Source organism: Podarcis pityusensis, assembly GCF_964106645.2.
Source record: "Podarcis pityusensis genome assembly, chromosome: 8".
In the NCBI taxonomy this organism is placed as follows: domain Eukaryota; kingdom Metazoa; phylum Chordata; class Lepidosauria; order Squamata; family Lacertidae; genus Podarcis; species Podarcis pityusensis.
Window position 1 is genome coordinate 48,105,579 of NC_138033.1, and position 19,427 is coordinate 48,125,005.

The window sequence follows — 19,427 nt, forward strand, 5'->3', positions numbered from 1 at the left end:
CCTTTTTAACAGCTTCAGAGCAAATCTCCCAAAGCAATTCCGGCCAAACTTCTAACATTTTAGATACATAAAAATTTTAGGGCTTGTGGTAGTGGAATTTGAATATTATTTATGGGTTTTCATTTTAAAGAGAAGAAAAATACAAAACTTTTTCCTTCCCCCTTTCTCTCTCTGCCCCCCCTTTTCATTCTTCATCTCCACAGAGGAGTTTAATTTTAAATGATAAATGTCGAAATTAGAGACCATCGAGAAAATCCAATTTAGTGAGGAGTTTTAAAAATCCCATAATAAACGCCGAGTGAAATGTATGATTTAATGCGGGGCACCAATGGCTGCTATTATGTGCTATTAGCAAAGCGGGGCTGAGAGGGAGTCTTTATCACTGGCTGATGCTGGCTGGCCCGGCCTTTCCTCCTGCTATTGATTTGTAGCCGCTTGTCATAATGACATCGGGAAGCAATGAATGGAAGATGGGCTTTTGATAGGGTTGAGGGGGGCATGGGGGGGAGAGCAAAAATTCAGCAAGTTTTCTATCTCTTCTGCCTGATTAGATTTTTTTCCCTGTTCTTTTAAGAGCTTTCACATTCCAATAAAAATGCTAAACCAGCTCTGAAGCAGAATTGTTAGGGAGTAAATAGCTCATCGCTTTTAAAGGGGGAAGAGCAACATCTCGACAGCTCTGCTGACCTCACAGCATTTGAATCTGAAGAATGCTTCTCGTCTTGTGAAATGGAGGTGGCTGCTGGAGGCATCTTTGCCAGGGGCTTGTAGGCAGATCTCATAAACGTGGTGGAGAGGGAGGGGCATTATCTGAGAAACCCAGCCAATTGCCCACAAAACGGACAAGGGGCCCTCCTTTAAAAAGGCTGGGCACTTCCAAGGCATTGCAACATGGGGAAATCTCATGTTTACGTCTGCTGGGGAGAATATTGAACCCTGGGTTTAGAAAAGCAAGAAGATTCTTGCAGCTGTAGCTTCACTTGTGTCTTCAAGAATATAGTGGTGCTGCCTCTGCCAGGAGGTGCCTCAAGTCTAGCTGTGGAGAGGAAGGGGCCACTGTGGGCTGGCTGTTGATCTACAACTGAAGCATGTCCCGCATCATTTGCGAATGGATTTGAGATACTTTTGCGGACAGAAAGCCAAGACCCAGTGCTTTCCTGCAGCCTTGAGATAGCCTTGCAAGGAAGAACTGATTAAATGGTGGGCGCTTCAGGACAGATGAACGGGAGGTTTACTCAGCACATACCGTATTTTTCGCTCCATAGGACGCACTTTTTCCCCTCCAAAAATGAAGGGGAAATGTGTGTGCGTCCTATGGAGCGAATGCAGGCTTTCGCTGAAGCCTGGAGAGCGAGAGGCATCGGTGCGCACCGACCCCTCTCGCTCTCCAGGCTTCAGGAAGCTATCCACAAGCCTTGCAAGCCCGGTGGGAGTTCCCGCGGGCTCACAAGGCTTGCAGGCAGCAGCCTGCAGCCCCGGCGAGTGTCCGCAAGCCTTGCGCGCCCGGCAGGAGGTCCCGCCGAGCGCGCGAGGCTTGGGGCAGCAGCCTGTCGCCCGAAGCACGGGGAGCCCTCCGGAGGGCTCCCCGTGCTTCGGGCGAGTGTCTGCAAGCCTTGCGCGCCCGGCAGGAGGTCCCGCCGAGCGCGCGAGGCTTCGGGCGGCAGCTTGTCGCCCGAAGCACCGGGAGCCCTCCGGAGGGCTCCCCGTGCTTCGGGCGAGTGTCTGCAAGCCTTGCGCGCCCGGCAGGAGGTCCCGCCGAGCATGCGAGGCTTCGGGCGGCAGCTTGTCGCCCGAAGCACGGGGAGCCCTCCAGAGGGCTCCCCGTGCTTCGGGCGAGTGTCTGCAAGCCTTGCGCGCCTGGCAGGAGGTCCCGCCGAGCGCGCGAGGCTTGGGGCGGCAGCCTGTCGCCCGAAGCACGGGGAGCCCTCCGGAGGGCTCCCCGTGCTTCGGGCGAGTGTCTGCAAGCCTTGCGCGCCCGGCAGGAGGTCCCGCCGAGCGCGCGAGGCTTGGGGCGGCAGCCGCGGCGGGGGGGGAATAATTTTTTTTATTCATTTCCCCCCCCCAAAAAACGAGGTGCGTCCTATGGGCCGGTGCGTCCTATAGAACGAAAAATACGGTAGTTAAACTATGGAATTCAGTTCCTTAGTATGCCTTAATGGCTGCAAACTTGGATTGCTTTGAAGGGGAATTAGATACATGCCTTGAGGGTAAGGCTCTCATGGTTACTTGTCATGGTGGCTGCTTGCCACTTCCAGGGAGGCAGCCTGCCTCTGAACACCAGTTGCTGGGGAGGTCAAGTGAGGAAGGTACTCTTGGGCTTGTAAGTTTCCCAGGGAGAAGAATGCCAGACTAGACGGTCCCCCTTTGGCCTGATCCAGCTTCAGGGCTGCTCTTAGATGCCCTTTCAAGCTGCTTATGTCATGGCCTAGCCAGGACATGGCTCTAAAGGGCATTACTGCTACATTTCCAGTTCCTTGAAGCCTGCTTCCTTGCCTGGTCCCCTGAGACCCAGGCCAGTTGCTATTTGACATGTCTGTCGTAAAGCAACTGGATTGCTGTCCTCCTCCCATAAGGAGCAGGTGAAGGACCACATTTTGCCACCTTGCCCACAAGGATATCATGGGGGAACATTGTCAAGAGCTTTGCTGAAATTAAGATATGCTTTGTCCGCAGTGGTCACATGGTCTGCCTGTCTAGTAATTCCATGAGAAATGGAGATAAGGATGGGCTTGCATGGCTATTACTCTATAAAACTCACATTGGCTTCTGTTATACAATGCAGTTTTATTTTCTAGATACCCCAGGCCTACTGTTATAGCCAGACTGTGGTTTCCTTTCTTCAGGTCATTCATTATTAGACTAAAATACTTGTATTCTGTTGCTCCCGTTTGGCATTGTGTGTGTGTGTGTGTGTGTGTGTGTGTGTGTGTGAGAGAGAGAGAGAGAGAGAGAGAGATGCATCACAAGGTGGGGACATGGGAGCTCCCATTTGGAGAGGAAGTCTTTTGGGCTGTGCAGCAAGCCCAGCGCTCAACAACCACGACTCTTCTCTAGCCCTTTTCGACTCCATTAGCAGCAGTCAAGGGAGGCTTCCTGCAGTAACCCAGATAGGCTCCTGCAACTCGGGGGCCTCTGCTGCTGCTGCTGGCGCAGTGCTTCTCTCACACGCTTGTGTGCTCCATACTTGATCAATCACTGACAGCCTCATTGTTTTATAATGCCCCTCTCAGCACGCTGTTTTCAACCCATCGCCCTGCTTGCTTTATAGTCTATAAATATTTAATTCTTTAATAAACTGCTTACGTGTAACACCAAATGACAGGTGTGTGTCGTTCCTCTCTTCCATGGTGCATCTGTTTGCAAAACAGTGTTCTGCTCTCTCTCGGCAAGAGCCACAATGCCTCTTAGCCATCTGCAGCTTTGCTCTTGGAGTCTGGAGTCTGTTGGCCTTCAGAAGGTGGTGCTGGGCCCACTTCTGAGCATGCTTCTGCTTAGGGAGGGGGGTGTGGAGGGCCATTTGCTCTTGCCCCAGATTGGCCTCTATACAGCTGCTGTCAGCAGCTGCTGCTGCTGGGCTTTCTGTAAATCCCCCATCTCCCTGTTCTTTCTACACTGTAAGCTATGCGTGGAGGGGGCCCTATCCAAGGCCTTTGTTACAACCATTTCCTTGGTGCTGCTGTCGCTGCTCAGTGTACTAACATCTAGACAGCCAAGTTTGGGGGCCCTGGCCTCACTTGTGGCACCTGAAAGACTAACATTCTTTTAAAGGTGCAAGCTCTTTTGGACTATCCTCAGTTGCAAGGGTATGTACATGTGGTTTGCGGGGGCAGGATTGTAAATAGTGAGGTCAGAGTGAATTGAGATGCAGAAGAGTACAGAGATGCTAAAGCATCTTTAGCCAGTACTGGCAGCTCCAGGGTCAGCAATCTAAATCTTTGGCTGAGAAACAAGCAGAATGGGCAGCAGACCCTCCAGTTTGGGAAAAACAAGGCTGCCCCCCACCCCCACCACAGTTAATCCTGATTACCTTTATTGCTGTCTTTTGACACTGTCATCTGTTCTAGAGCTTTTTGTTATATACGCACTTTATCTATAAAACCTCTTACTAACCTAAACTTTCTGTTTGACCCTGCCTTATTTTAAAGGGTTTCCTTTTTGTGTCTATGGACACCTCAAAAGCTTTTGATGTGTTTACATAAGTTTTCTCTGTGAAGAGGAGGTACTCATACCTGATGTATTTGGTGATATGTAGGGAAATCTGGAGGATCCCTGAAGCCTGCTTTTAACCTGAGACCTCCACTGGGTGGGGAGGCAAGATTGCAGACAAAGCCCTACTGCCCATGAAAGAAGCTACACAGTGGATGCTGAAGCCAGGCCTGGGGCCAGTTTTGCCAGTTACTTAAGACACACCTTTTCATCCCAGCCTTCAGATCTTTTTGATGAGGCTTTCAAGGCGGTTTTTTACAGAGTAGTCTATTATTAATATAATAATAACATACTGATGCTGATATTTAGAGCTGGTTGTACAGTACTGTTTTTGATTAGCTGTTGCAGGTGAGGTATTTTGTACTATTGCTTGTAAACTGCTTTGTGATTTTTAAGAAGAGGGGTATATATGTGGAATAAATGGAAACTTTCCTCCTCGTTGGCAATGCTTTTCTGGAAGCATGAAGAGATGCTGTTTTCTGCAAGGGTCGTGGTGCATGGCTATAAACATGTTGTTGTTGTTGTTGTTGTTGTTGTTGTTGTTACTATTACATTTATTTATAACCCACATTTCCCCCAAACTGGGACTCAAGACAGGTTACACAAATTAAAAGAACACAAATAAAATACAAAAAGCTGAAAACATGTAAAAGAGAATTGTTAAAAATTAGTTAAACTCTAGTAGGGTTAACATAATATAAAAACAAATCTATTAAAATACAAATAAGAAAAACAGCACAGCACTATTAAAACCCACCCTTTCTTTTCTTTTAAAAAAAAAGCAGTTTCCAAAGGCCTGTCTGAATGCAACAGTCTTCACCTGCCAGCAGAAGGACAAGAAAAGGGAGCCAGTCTAGCTTCTCTAGGAAGGGGTTTCCAAAGTCTGGGAGCAGCCGCCAAGAAGGCCCTCTCCAACATCCCCATGAAGCATGCCTGTGAGGGTGGTGGGACTGAGAAAAGAACTTTCCTCAAAACTCTCAGAGCCTGGTCAGTTCACAGGAAAGAATACAGTCCTTCAAATAGCCTGGGCATAAGCCATGGAGGGCTTTATAGGTCATAACCAGCCATTTGAATTGTGCCCAGAAACAGATGGATAGCCAGTGGAGCTGTTGTAAAAATGGAGTTTTATGCTCCCTATAATCAACCTTGGTCAACCATCTGGCTGCAGCTCTTTGGGCCAGTTGAAGTTTCCAAGCACTTTTCAAAGGGAGCTCCATGTAGAGCATGTTATAGTAATCCAAACTGAAGATGGTGCCACCTCTCATCCCATCTGAATTAAGGTGCTGTAGAACTGAAAAAGGCAACCAGGAAATATGTGGGAGTGGTCAGAGCCCCTGTCTTGGGAAGAAAGGCCAAATAGATTGCATCTTTTTAGTTTAGGGCAGGGGTCAGTAAATTTTTTCAGCAGGGGGCCGGTCCACTGTCCCTTAGACCTTGTGGGGGGCCAGACTATATTTTTTGGGGGGAATGAATGAATTCCTATGTCCCACAAAGAACCCAGAGATGCATTCAAATAAAAGGACACATTCTACTCATGTAAAACACGCTGATTCCCAGACCGTCTGCGGGTCGGATTTTGAAGGTGATTGGGCCAGATCCGGCCCCTGGGCCTTAGTTTGCCTACCCACAGTTTAGGGTTAGTAGGGCTGGAATGCGTTGCTGTGAAAATCATGCCTTTCCAGTCACCAGTTTCATATAGCAGAGATTTATTTTTTTATTTAAGGTTTATTTTATCGCACCCTTCATGATGTCAAATTTCAGGACGATGTGCAACATAAATCAAATATAGAAATACACTTTTAAAAGGCCTGTAAGACTTTAAAACAGACTAAAACTTTCACATGTTTAAGTTGTGGGCATATGGAAGGTTTCAAATTGCCCAGGCTCACACTTCCATGCAGCTCACCTTCATGGCAACTTGCTGGGTCAGTCTATTATATCAAATGCTAGAGTATTCCAGCACCTAGTTCAGGCGGGGGGTAATCTCCATCTTGCTTGACAGGCATGGTCTGCCAGGCTTACCCATTTGGCCCACCAGACTGTTTTGGGCAAGTCATGCCCACCAGCTCTAAACCTGATGTCGTAAAGCTAAGGTGGGGCTTGGCTGACAGGGAAGAGTTTGCCCTAAACCTGCTTTTTGCAGCTCTCCAGACACCTGACAACTACCTGGTTATCAGGAGCCTTTGAAGCACTGGACTTCCAGTGAGAAATCATGGCTGTTGAAACATTTCCTGACAAGGTTCCTGGTTACCTGGTTAATTATCAGAGATAATTAGGTGGTGTTTAATGATAGTTATTGCCTATTGTGTTATCTCTGAGGAACAGAGATAACAGGGATTAACTTCCAGTGTTCTGGTAGGACTGTTCTCCCATCGTGAGACTGAGAAATCTTCAAGGTGAATGACCAGGCAGCAGCAGAACTGCAGTCTTGCCCAAACACCACTTAATAGCCCTGGGTGTCAGTCCTTAGGGCAAAGATCAGCTCAACCTCCCTTTCTTCAATCATTTCTGAAACTCCTATAAATTACTATAGAGATTCTCTCTGATCCGATAGCTGGTTTAAGATGAGATGCCATTAAAGGGCTCAGAACAAAACAAAAAAGCATGCTCTAATCCATGGGTAGGCAAACTAAGGCCCAGGGGCCGGATCCGGCCCAATCGCCTTCAAAATCCGGCCTACAGACAGTCTGGGAATCAGCATGTTTTTACATGAGTAGAATGTGTCCTTTTATTTAAAATGCACCTACTGGTTCTTTGTGGGGCCTGCCTGGTGTTTTACATGAGTAGAATGTGTGCTTTTATTTAAAATGCATCTCTGGGTTATTTGTGGGGCATTGGAATTTGTTCATTATTTTTTTCAAAATCTAGTCCGTCCCCCCACAAGGTCTGAGGGACAGTAGACTGGCCCCCTGGTGAAAAAGTTTGCTGACCCCTGCAAGTCTAATCATACGTCCCAAAGAAAGTTGTTAAACATCTAAGAGATTCCCCAACTCAACAAAATTCATCTTATTTTATTCTATTCTTAATCCTCAGCTTGACTGGTGAATGAGCTGCTTGTAATGTGAAACTATGTGACAGCTTGTTCTGAGAGTGGAATATTAAGAATATAACTTCCTGATAAGCAAGGACTATGGATTTCAGGGAAAGCACTCAGTATAGGAAAAATACTGAAAAGCACCCCACTGATTAGTGGTGTCATGCAACAATTATTGAAGGAGCACTGAAAAGAACTAAGAGTGGAGATGCAGAAAATGGTAAATGGAAAAGGATTGGACAAAGTTGAGGCTGGAGAAAATATGCATCCTTTGAGAAAGAATACTGGTGGAGGTTTGCCTGAGCAGTAGAATGTAATAGTTAAGCTTGAGGCTATGGATGATGAAATTGAGAGGACCTCCACATGCCTGACGGAGCTAAATGTTGGAGATGAGGAAGGGAACCACGGATGGAGCAACTAAGAAGTATTCTGAGCTGGCAGAAATAGAGTTAGGAAAGAAATGACTATAAAATTTGAACTAAATCTAGAGGAAAAAATTATTAAGCCTCTCGCAACATTCTTGGAAAAATAATGGAAGAAGAGGAAATGGAAACTATGTGGTTGTTGTTTTTTAAAAAAAGGTTAGGATGGAAAATGATGGCCAACAGAAAATAGGAAGATAAGGATCTGGGTGTGAAATAATGATTATACACAAGTAAATAACTATGGATCATTTTTTCAGTATATGACTACAGCAAAGAGACTCTTGAAGGAATAAAGACCAAGGATTTACTGTTTCTCAGTACTGGAGGTAAAATTGTTATGTTAGTCTGGAAAACGACTATTACTGACTTTTATCAATAGTAATAATCGAAGAACCTCTTTTGGACTTTTTGGAATTAAAAATGAATGAACTTGAAATGCCTAGACTTGAAGACTGGAAAAGCATTGCCTAGCAAATGGAGTTACAGGTAGGTAGCCGTGTTGGGCTGCCGTGGTCGAAACAAAATAAAAATATTCCTTCCAGTAGCACCTTAGAGACCAACTAAGTTTGTTATTGGTCTGAGCTTTCATGTGCATGCAGACTGGGGGAACAGCTGGATACTACCCTGGAGTGAACATTTGAAAATTTTGAAGAACTCTTGTATATACAGCTGACAGGTGCATAGCTGGAAGTCCTTTTTTACTTATTTATTTTTTATATATTCTTTTATTGTTATTTTTTTGGGACGCGGGTGGTGCTGTGGTCTAAACCACTGAGCCTAGGGCTTGCCGATCGGAAGGTCGGCAGTTCGAAAGCACGTCAAAGTGCAAGTAGATAAATAGGTTCCACTCTGGCAGGAAGGTAAACAGCATTTCCGTGTGCTGCTCTGGTTTCGCCAGAAGTGGCTTAGTCATGCTAGCCACATGACCCGGAAAAACTGCGGACAAACGCCAGCTCCCTTGGCCACTAAAGCGAGATGAGCACCGCAACCCCAGAGTCGTTCACGACTGGACTTAACTGTCAGAGGTCCTTTACCTTTACCTTTTTTTGTTGTTATTTTTTACTCCTTTAGTATTTTTACCTCTTTGTTGTTTTTTGTTTCTTGCTTTGTTTTGGCTTCTGCTTTGCTTTGTTTCTTTGTGTTTTTTGTTATCCTCTACTCAGGGTTAATGAGGGCTTTGCATACAGATGAAGGTGATGGATGGTTGTTGAAGGACCCTGTGTGAGAGGCAGGGAAGGCAAGATCTCCTAGGGTGGGAGGCTGGGTGAAGAAAGGGAAGCTCCCGGGGAGAGGTGGGAGGGCTCACCTTTTTCTGTTTGGGACAACTTAAGATCTCCCAGTGAGAGAGGACTTTGCATTCTTCTTTTTCTCTTCCTTTGTTTTTGTTTAGATTAGTTTGTTTTCTGTTGCATTGCAGTATGAAAGGTCTTATTAAATTCTTACGGGTGGTGGGGAAGAGGAACCTTTGAAGCATTGCACAAAGGAGAACCTAGTGCGAAGACAGGATCATTCTCCTTTTACATCATCCATTGCAAAGAGAGAGCAATCATCCTGCTTAGTGCTGGGCTTGGTTGCACTTTTCTGTTACGCAGGCGGGAGAGTGGCACCCACTTAAAGGAGACTGCTGCACACCCACTTAAAGGAAAAGCAGAGCAAAATACAGTTTGAAACGGCTTCCCCTCTGCCAGCTTAACAGAAAAGTGCAGTGTACATGTACACACACCACACAATGGCTCTCTCATTCCTCGGTGTCACAATTTGGAGACATCCACATTTGCAGAACTGGTCTGAAATGCAATGTCTTCCATTCATCCTATGTCTTCATGTGGATAACTTTTGGTGAGCGGTTGTATTTATATTTCAAGGGGGTGTCCATGATGCTATATGTGATACCTATGATAATAATGTCAGATTGTCCTCTGGTTTTTGTAATCTGGGGGAGGGGGGAAATGCCCCTAAAGGCTGCATTAAATTTAAGGAGCATGGGTGAACTACCATCTTATTTTTAAATACAAGGTGGCCATAGGTTTCTCTCATTTAAAAGCAAAACAAAAAAAGAGAACCCCCAACTACTTCATATTTAAAGCTAATATAAAAAATGACCTTCCCAAGGAAAGGTGTGGCATGCCTACATGTCCCCACTTGGTGGTTGGTAGTGATGGTGAGTGATCCCATTAGAGTTGTCCCAACTTGAGAGCATAAGGCCAGTGGGGTTGGGCTCTGTCTAGCTCAGCAAAGAGAGGTTTGGGGAATATTCCAAAATATTCCTATAAAGATGCAATTGTTCAATTGTGCAAGTGGCCTCAGAACTGTTAGAATCCAAAACTAAGAATTTGTCAAGAATGTATAACTTGCTGCTGAAATGGAATACTCAGGATGAAACGGTGAAATCTGCTATGATTAAATGGGCACAAGATGTTGGACATAACATTATGTTCGCTGACTGGGAACAGTTATGGACCACAGGTATGAAGTTTACGGCATGTAATGCCCTAAGAGAGAATATTATGAAAATGATATACAGGTGGTACATAACCCCAGTCAAGCTTGCAAAAATCTACCATTTGCCTGATAATAAATGTTGGAAATGTAAAGAAACTGAAGGTACATTTTTTCACCTTTGGTGGACGTGCCCAAAGATTAAGGCTTTCTGGGAGATGATATATAATGAACTAAAAAAGGTATTTAAATATACCTTCTTGAAGAAACCAGAGGCCTTTCTCCTGGGCATAGTCGGCCAATCGGTGTTAAAAAAGGATAGAACTTTCTTTATGTATGCTACAACAGCAGCAAGAATACTTATCGCAAAGTATTGGAAGACACAAGAGTTACCCACACTGGAGGAATGGCAGATGAAAATGATGGACTACATGGAATTGGCGGAAATGACTGGTAGAATCCGTGACCAGGGAGAAGAGTCGGTGGAAGAAGATTGGAAGAAATTCAAATATTATTTACAGAAACATTGCAAAATTAATGAATGTTAGAATGATGTTGGATTGAAGTTAAATGGCTTCTAGCTGTATAGGTTTTTAAGCTATAAATATATTAAGATTAAGGATTAGGATTAAAAAAGTTAAAAGAATGGAAAAATTGGTTTCAAATAGGTAAAAATCTAATGTCATAATATATTAAGATTAAGGATTGGGATTAAAAAGGAGGGAAAGAAATTGCTGGATTAACAACCGGAATTGGAATACAAAAGAGGGAGGTATGAGGAAGTCCGGGAAACAAGTAAATGTAAAAGAAGTTATGAAAAGACGGAATTGTTTTTAACTGTTTTTTTTTTTCTTTTTTTTTCTTTTTGTATTTTGTATTTTCTATTGTGTATTTTTCTTTTTTCTTTTCAAATTTCTCTTGTTTATTAATGTGATTTTATTTTTTCTGAAACTTTAATAAATATTAATTTTTTTAAAAAAAATTGTGCAAGTGGCCTCAGTAGAGAAGACTACGTAAGAGAAGATCATTTGGGTCATTTGCCAACTTTGGGATACATATTACTGACTCCTGCAATATGCAGCTGATAGTGGAGAATGTGTGGTTTTGCAAATTTTGCATCATGTGCATTAGATGGTAAAAGGACATAACAGGTTTATTCATTGTGTAGAGAAAGCACACCCTCATAATATTATAACTGGGGACCATGCAGTGAAACTGACTGACTGACATAGCATTTAGGACAGCCAAAGGAAGGAACTTCTTTAATAACTAAAGGTTAACTTGTGGAATTCACTGCTTCAAAATGTGGTGAAAGCCACAGCTTTATATGGCTTTGAAATGGGGATAGAGTGATCAAATCTGGTCAGATTTTTGCAGCAGACTGACCCAGTTCAATGTTTCCTGATCTTGCCTACAGCTCAGAATTCAGCTGTCAGCCATGTTTCACACTTCTCTGGGTTTTGTGATTCTGTTTTGATCCTGAGAAGTGTGTGTGAAAATACTTATTTTATGTTAAGATGTATACAACTTGTCTCTTTTAGGAGGAACAGTGCAGGGAAATGCATCTAAAACATGTGTTTTATGGGAAGATTGTGTACAAAATGTGTACAATTCACATGCGGATCTTTTGTATATTCTTTTGGAAAGTGTGCAAAAATCCAAACAGAAAAGGCTCATGATTGAGCTCCAGGGAAATTGACCTGAGACAGACGTAGACTGGTCCATCCACCTCCACCCTGAAAGAGCATTAGGCAAATTCATGGGAGAGAATATCAGGCCTGTTAGTGTGAATGGTTCTGTGCAATTTCTATGCAGAGCAGGTGTCTGCCCCTAAATATCTTATTTGGTCACTGCCAGTCAGAGCAGGTGATATTATTGGGCTGACACAAAAGAAGGCAGCTGTCTGTCCCTCCATCACTCCAATCAGTATAGGTTTAGAATCTATGGAGATTGTCCTATTTTGTCCTCCCAACAGCCCAAACAAATGGCACAGGGACCAAGACCCCTTGAGGGGTTTGAACCCAAGACCAGTGTTACCTAAAACCACCGCATCATGTGGACTGGCTCCTTCACTCTTTGGATTCCTTTACAGTAGGCTTCTTTTTGTTTAATGTGGGGCTTTTTTGTTTTTACTTATTTTAAAAATAAAAAAGGAATCCCTTGTAATCTTCTCATCTATTTCTGGTGTTTGTGTGGCTAGATAATGGGTGGGTGGAGAAGCTTTGGCCCTTTAGCTGTTGCTGAACTACAAGTCCCATCACCCTTAGCCATTGGCCATGCTTGCTGTGGCTATTGCAAATTGTAGTTCAGCAGCATCTGGAGGGCCTGGAGGTTCCTCACCCTGGCGTAGTTCTAATATTCTGTCTGTTCCAAAATAAGTTGTGTGGAGGACTTCCGGGGGAGGCGCCTCCGGTAATGGCAGAATTCCTCTGACCAGGAGGAATCTGCTCCGTGGAAATCTGGGTCTGGCCGCCACGGCGAAGGCGGAGACCCATTAAAATCACAGGCGGGAGAAGCCTGTGAATGTGGGATTCGGTGGGCACCTTTTGCGCCTCCCCCACTCGCGGGGAACCCCGGTTTTTGGGTCTCCGGAGCGACGTGGGGTGAGCGGCGCGGTGCATCGAATCGTCTGCTTCTTCCACGGAGCGAAGCCGCATAGCTGTTGCCGGAGAGCGCTGACCTTTACCTGTGGACAATTTGACTTTAAAGTAATTACCCGTGAGTAAAGCTGAAACGGAAGAATTGGATTTCTAAATGTTTAATTTGGCACCGAAACGGGGAGGTTCAAAACAGGAAGTCTGCCTTCCCCTTTTGTATATAGACTGAGGCAATGAAGTTGCAAGCTGCAGTCCTGGAAGGTCTTTTGTAAAAGATTAAATTTCCAACGGTAAAGAACATTAAACCCCCTCTTGGAGGCAGGAGAAGAGAGGGGGAAGTTGCGGATTGAATATGCCTGCGGGAAAGAGCGAAGAGACTTAAAACACCGCCGCTCTGACCCTGGAAACGGGCTGCTAGTAGGACTGACGTCTTTTGGAATGTTCATTGACAGCGTTTAGAACGTTCATTGACAGCTAGCTAAATAAGAGAAATACATTGTCTCTACTGTCTCTGGCTGCTTTAAAAAGGAGTAAAAGTAACTGAAAATTACTGGTATGATAAAGTCAAAGCGCATAAGGCCTTCAAGAATCATATTGTCAGGAAAGCATTATTCAATGTTTGGGTGAGATATAAGGATTTGTTGGAAAGTAAAACACCAAGGTGGCTGTCACCAATGGAGGCTAAGGCTTTGAAAAAAACAAATATGGAGACAAACTGGCCAAAATACTGCGAAATTTTAGAACAAGTCGGAGATAAATTAAAATTGCAGAGCTTTGACAAATTAAGAACTAAAGTTCGAGATTGGCTGCATTATTATCAAATAAGGGAGGTTTTTAACTTAGATAAAAAGATAGGTTTCCAGGAGGAAAAATCTAAACTGGAAACGGAATTGTTAGAAACTAAAACCAAAAATCTGTCAAGAATGTATAATCTGCTGTTGAAATGGAATACACAGGATGAAATGGTTAAATCTGCTATGATTAAATGGGCGCAAGATGTGGGGCATAATATTATGTTTGCTGACTGGGAACGGTTATGGACCACAGGTATGAAATTTACAGCCTGTAACGCCTTAAGAGAAAATATAATGAAAATGATTTACAGGTGGTACTTAACCCCAGTCAAGCTAGCAAAAATTTATCATCTGCCTGATAATAAATGTTGGAAATGTAAAGAAAATGAAGGTACTTTTTTTCACCTTTGGTGGACGTGCCCAAAGATCAAGGCCTTCTGGGAAATGATATATAATGAACTAAAAAAGGTATTGAAATATACTTTCTTGAAGAAACCAGAGGCTTTCCTCTTGGGCATGGTCGGCCAATTGGTGCGAAGGGAAGACAGGAATTTCTTTATGTATGCGACAGCAGCGGCAAGAATACTTATTGGGAAATACTGGAAGACACAAGAATTGCCTACCCGAGAAGAATGGCAGAGAAAAGTGATAGACTATATGGAACTGGCTGAGATGACTGGTAGAATTCGAGATCAAGAAGATTGGAAAAAATTTTAAATATATCTTCAGAAATACTGTAATATAAAAGAATGTTAGAAAAGGTTGGAGAAGAATATTAGATCGTATTGGCAGACAGAGTATAACGGAATAAGTAAATATGAAGTGTAAAATAAAGACAGATGAGAATTTAATACTTTCGAATGTTAAAATAAGTAAATGGAAAGAAGGTTAGAAGGATTTGCTGGAGATATGATTCAAATTAGAATACAAAGCAGAGAAGTGAGAGGAAGTCACGGAAATAAGTAAATGGGAAAATGGTTCAAATGGTTTAATTTGATTTTTTGTTACTTTTGTATTGTGATTTTTTGTCTTTTGTATTTTTCTTTGTACCGTGTGTTTTCTTTTTTGTAGGATGTATGTGATTTGTTTTTTTGTTTTTTTTGCTTTTTTCTTTTTCTGTAATTTTAAAATTGGAATAAATATTCTTTAAAAAAAAGTAACTGAAAATTGTAACTAATTTGAAACTAATCTTGGATTGTTTAAAAGAGGATACTATTGACTATTACAAATAGAAACTGTTTCCCCCTAGTGGAAGCCTTTGAAACCGGTTGCTTTACAAGAGATGGGCTAGGGGAATTTCCAGCTGCAAGTTAAAAACCGTGAGACTCTGGGACTGACCTTGAATCTTTTAAGTGTTATGGTAAATGGAAGAGGAAAAACAGACCAGTCAACTGTTGACAGAACATTAAGGTCTGGGAGGACTTGGTAACAACCCAGGAGAGGTCTATCATTAGGCCCTCCTGCTCTTTTTGTTGTTGTCTTTGTACTAGTATATTTAAAACCAAGAAATGTCGACAGAAGAGGCTTTAGTGGCTGCATTATACAAGATAAATGACTCATTGGATCAGCTTCACAGGAAAATGGACATGATAAATGCGAAAGTGGATGTTTCAGTTACTAAAACTAACTTAAAGACAGAAAGTATAAATAATACCAATACAGAAACCACCCAGAAATTGATACAAGAACCTATTTTGATATGGCAAACTGTGGAGGAAATTGGGGAAAAAGCTGTTGCTGCTGAAGGTAAAGTGACACAACTGGAGAGAAAGAGAAAGAGAGCCCCAGCCCTACAGAGGCAATTTGATGAACACAAGTTGACGCTTGCTACAAATGAACTTAAAGAAAAACAGACGAATTTGAGGATTAGAGTTCACCTTTGGTGGACATGCCCAAGGATTAAGACACTCTGGGAGATGATTCATAACAAAATGAAAAAGGTATTTAAATATACCCTTTCGAAGAAACCAGAGGCCTTTCTCCTGGGCATGGTCGGCCAATTGGTGTTAAAGAAGGATAGGATTTTTTTCATGTATGCAACAATAGCAGCAAGAATACTCATTGTGAAGTACTGGAAGACACAAGATTTATCCATTCGGGAAGAATGGCAGATGAAGTTGATGGACTATATGGAATTGGCGGAAACGACTGGCAGAAATCCGAGACCAGGGAGAAGAGTCGGTGGAAGAAGATGGGAAAAAGTTTAAGACTGTTTATAGAAACACTGTAAAAATAATGAACGTTAGGAAAATGTTGGAATGAAGTTATATGGCTTTAGTAGAAATGTTATAAAGAATCAAGTATAAATAGATTAATAGGGCATTAAGGGGAAAATAAGGCTAGAATATGTTAAGATAATTATAGGATAGAAAACAGAGGAAGATGGAAAGGAATTGCTGAAATAATTAACAGAAGTGGAAAACAAAAAGGGAGGTGGGAGGAGGACATGGAAATAAGGGAATGAAAAATAAGATATTGAAAATGTTTTGTGTTTGAAATGGTTTGTGTCTTGCGTTGTTAGTTCTGTTTTTCTTTTTTTTTCTTTCTTTTTCTGTTTTTCTGTTTTGCTGTGTTTAAATGGTTGAAAATTAATAAATATTATTTTATAAAAAAACACAAAATAAGCTGTGTGGCAACCCTGCTTTGGACTCCATGATGCTGCTTCCATCCCTTTGGACTTGGTGGTGCCATCTCTGCTTTGCAATTTCTTTGTAACTTAAAAACAACAGGTGGGCCCTCTGAAGGGACTTGACCCTAACCCCATTTTACGCCCTTTGGTTTCCTTTCCTTTCCAGGGGCATTTTATCAGTCACTGCCTGCTCTGTGTGGGCCTCCTTTTTTTCACCTTCAGCAGGACAGTGACCCCCAAATCCAGGTGTGGGGAAGGATGATGGGGGTCTCTAGTTCAGCCCCACTTGCTAGCTTCCTCAGTCCACCTCTGGGGAATCTGCTTGCCATGGGAGTGGGCAGAGTCCTCAAAGGTATGGCTGCCTTGGGCCCCAGCTTGCCTCCTTTCCAGCAGCCACTGCTGGTCTTTGGCTTGGTCCAAGTTTCACCCTCAGCAGCTCCTGTGGAACCAGTGCTGCTGCCTCGTCTCCCTTCTCCTTGTGAGGCTTCTCTGCATCCGCTGTGGAAATGCCAGTCTAGGCTGGAGCAGTGCTGAAAGTCCCTTGCCCAGGAATGCCCCCGGAGCCTCCTAGTGAAACATGTGACTGGAAATGCAGCGCTGTCTCAGCTGCCTTCTCTCCCCTGCCTGTTTCTCTGGGCGTGGCAGAGAGGATCTTCCTCCCCTTGGCACATTCAAAGTTGGCCTGCACTCCATGTGACTCATGACTCACCATCTCTTCCCTCCTCTCCACCAGTTCTGTTTCATTTGAATAAAGATAATTTATGTGGACATTCCTTCAGTCGGGTGTCTGTCATCATTCCTCCCCCTCCCTCTGTCCTAACACTGTTATTTCATTGATGCTTTGCGCCCCAATGGGGTCGTTATGCTTTTGCATATCATTATGTTTTTATGAAGAACAACAGCGACATCTGCATGTGCCGCAGCGCTATGGGCACAAGCAGAGGAAATGCAGCAAGCCCCCCCCCCCCCCAAGACGGTGCCTTCCTAGTTCTGGCTTCCTTCAACTCCCTGTTCTGCCACCACTGCCATCAGCAGCTCCACCATCAACGGCGCCCTCCCATTTCAACTCATCCGAATATTCATAGTTGCCCAAGAGGGAAAGCTGGGAAAGGAGGGGGGTAAATTCTGCTATCTAAAATTATCCAGTCAAGTTCCGCTTCTGAGCCAAGAGTATGTCACCATATGGCAGCTTGTGAAGCTGACAATGGTTGTTCTGCTGGCAGGAAAGCCCCTCCACCCCCAAAACCAACCAGCATCCGATGAAAAGCCAGAGGGAGCAGTGACAATCCTGCTGTTGTCTGCGTGTGATAAAAGCCCCCAATTAAGACGTTGGCCATGTCTAAGAGCCACAAAGAATTCCCTGTATTCAGCTGCAGCTGCCGCCACTGGTGCCTTCCTTGGCTGGCTAGTGCCAGGGCAAAAGGATCTCAGCTGGCAAGTAATTGATGAAATGACTGAGTGGGGACACCAAAAGAAAAGCAAGCAAAGGAGGAAAACAGAGGAGACCCAACTGTTTGCTAATAAGAGGGTGGGCTGCAATTCCCGCATGGATATCCTTGCCCCCACCACACATCCACACACCCCTGACATCGTCTCCAGAATTAATCTGATCCCAAATGCCTGTGAAGAAGGGCAGACCTGCCAGGGCATTCCCCTGGAGCCAGCGATCCTCCTGGCAGCGCAAGTCTGGCTTGGCCTCAGTCCCCTCTCCGAAGGCTCCGCTGCTGGAATTGAAGGTATCCCAGGTTATATCCCACTTTCAAAGGTTTCCAAATGGAAGGCGGACTGAGGTCTGGCTCCTGGCATCTCAGGCAGATAGGCAGGCTTCTCGTTGCCCCCAACCCCCGCCCCTGCCCGCAACATTGCACCTCTCTTAGCTCACCATCCCCCTGTAGTTTGCCTTAATGATATGCAAATGAAATATGCATAAAACCATTCTACTGTATGATGATTAAACACTGGAGACATTAAGAGCCGTGCCTCGCGCTTTGACGGTGATGGTAATCTTCCCCGAATATCCACTTTGCGGAGTTTGAGAAACCCAAGCTGCTGCTGGCCGGATGTGTGGAGGCTTGAGCGGGCACCGCGGGTGACCCAGCACCCATCTCTCGGCGGCTTCTTTTCCAGGAGGATCCCCCACCCCCCCTTTCGTCCTGCATTCCGTTTGTAATCCAGCCACGCGACTGCACCGGGCGATTAACAGAACACCCCTCTTTTCTCTTAACGTTTCAGAGCTCATTAGCAAAACGATTATTCCTCATTAACTGCAAAAGCTTGTTCATTAGAAGAAAAAAAGATGCCCAAAAGATGCCATTGCTGTTAATCCTGATCTCTGCCGCTTGGCAGTAAATCCTGTACCAGTATTTTCCATGCAAAAGAGATGCGTGCCAATCTCCGCTTTTCTCTTCAGTGGGTTTCTTTTCGGACGAAGAGGGAAAACAAACCCCCATTTAGCATATTTTGTAAATTCCCGTTAAGTGAGAAGCCAATTAATATTCCCGTGGCATGACTTTATTTTTGTGTCTTCCTTTTGTCTCCAGCACCCGTCCCTGGCTCAGCGCCTGATGCCAGCTGAAAGCCTTTCAGGATCCACAACAGCACAGACAGTGTAAGTAAGCAGCTTTGTTTTTCTACAAAGCAGCCCCAGAGAGCCTCCGGCGCCACAGAGTGGGACTCTGGACCTGGCCTGTCTGGTGTGCCACCTGGGCGTCAGGAGTAGCACCTTCCAGATCTCGCTCTGCTTTCAAGTTGGTGCAGATCTTAGTGGTATATATTCTCTCTCTCTCCCCCTCTTTTTCTTTCTCTCCCCCCCCCCCACAGACACACACACACACACTCCATAGTGGATCTTGCAAAGGGCGTCCCATCGGCCCCATTCATCTCCCTGGTGATAGCAACGCATGGAAATAAATCTGCTACTGCTTCTGAAGAAGGGTGGGTGGGTTTGTTTGTTTTTTCTGGGTGGAGGGGGGAACATCTGTGTATACCTGGGTTAAAAGTGGCAAGTGTATACACGGGCATTCTCTCTCTCGCTCTCACACACTTGTACTTTCTAACTTACACACGTGCACATACACAGGCATCAACATGTGTGTGCAAGCATGCACACATGGATAAAATCTGAGTGCATGCTCAAACGAGTGGGCATATAGGCACACCCGTCTTGTACATACCTATCTCTGTGTGTGCCAGTGTCTGTGCCTTCAGGTGCGCATTCACACGCAGCAGTCACGCATCCATAGAGAAGCATTGCGAAATGTTCTCTCTCCAACCCTGAACACCCAAATAATGCTCTTTTTTGCC

General features: G+C 44.3%; 1 protein-coding gene across 5 annotated transcripts in view; it reads left to right on the plus strand.

Moving 5' to 3' along the window:
* Positions 1–19,427, plus strand: part of PMFBP1 (polyamine modulated factor 1 binding protein 1) — an 84,217-nt gene that overhangs the window by 23,275 nt on the left and 41,515 nt on the right. For all 5 annotated transcript variants that reach the window (XM_081018501.1, XM_081018500.1, XM_081018503.1 and 2 more), the window contains exon 4: positions 18,665–18,732. In XM_081018501.1, the coding sequence (XP_080874627.1) occupies positions 18,665–18,732 (68 nt within the window). The remainder of the gene's footprint in view (positions 1–18,664; positions 18,733–19,427) is intronic.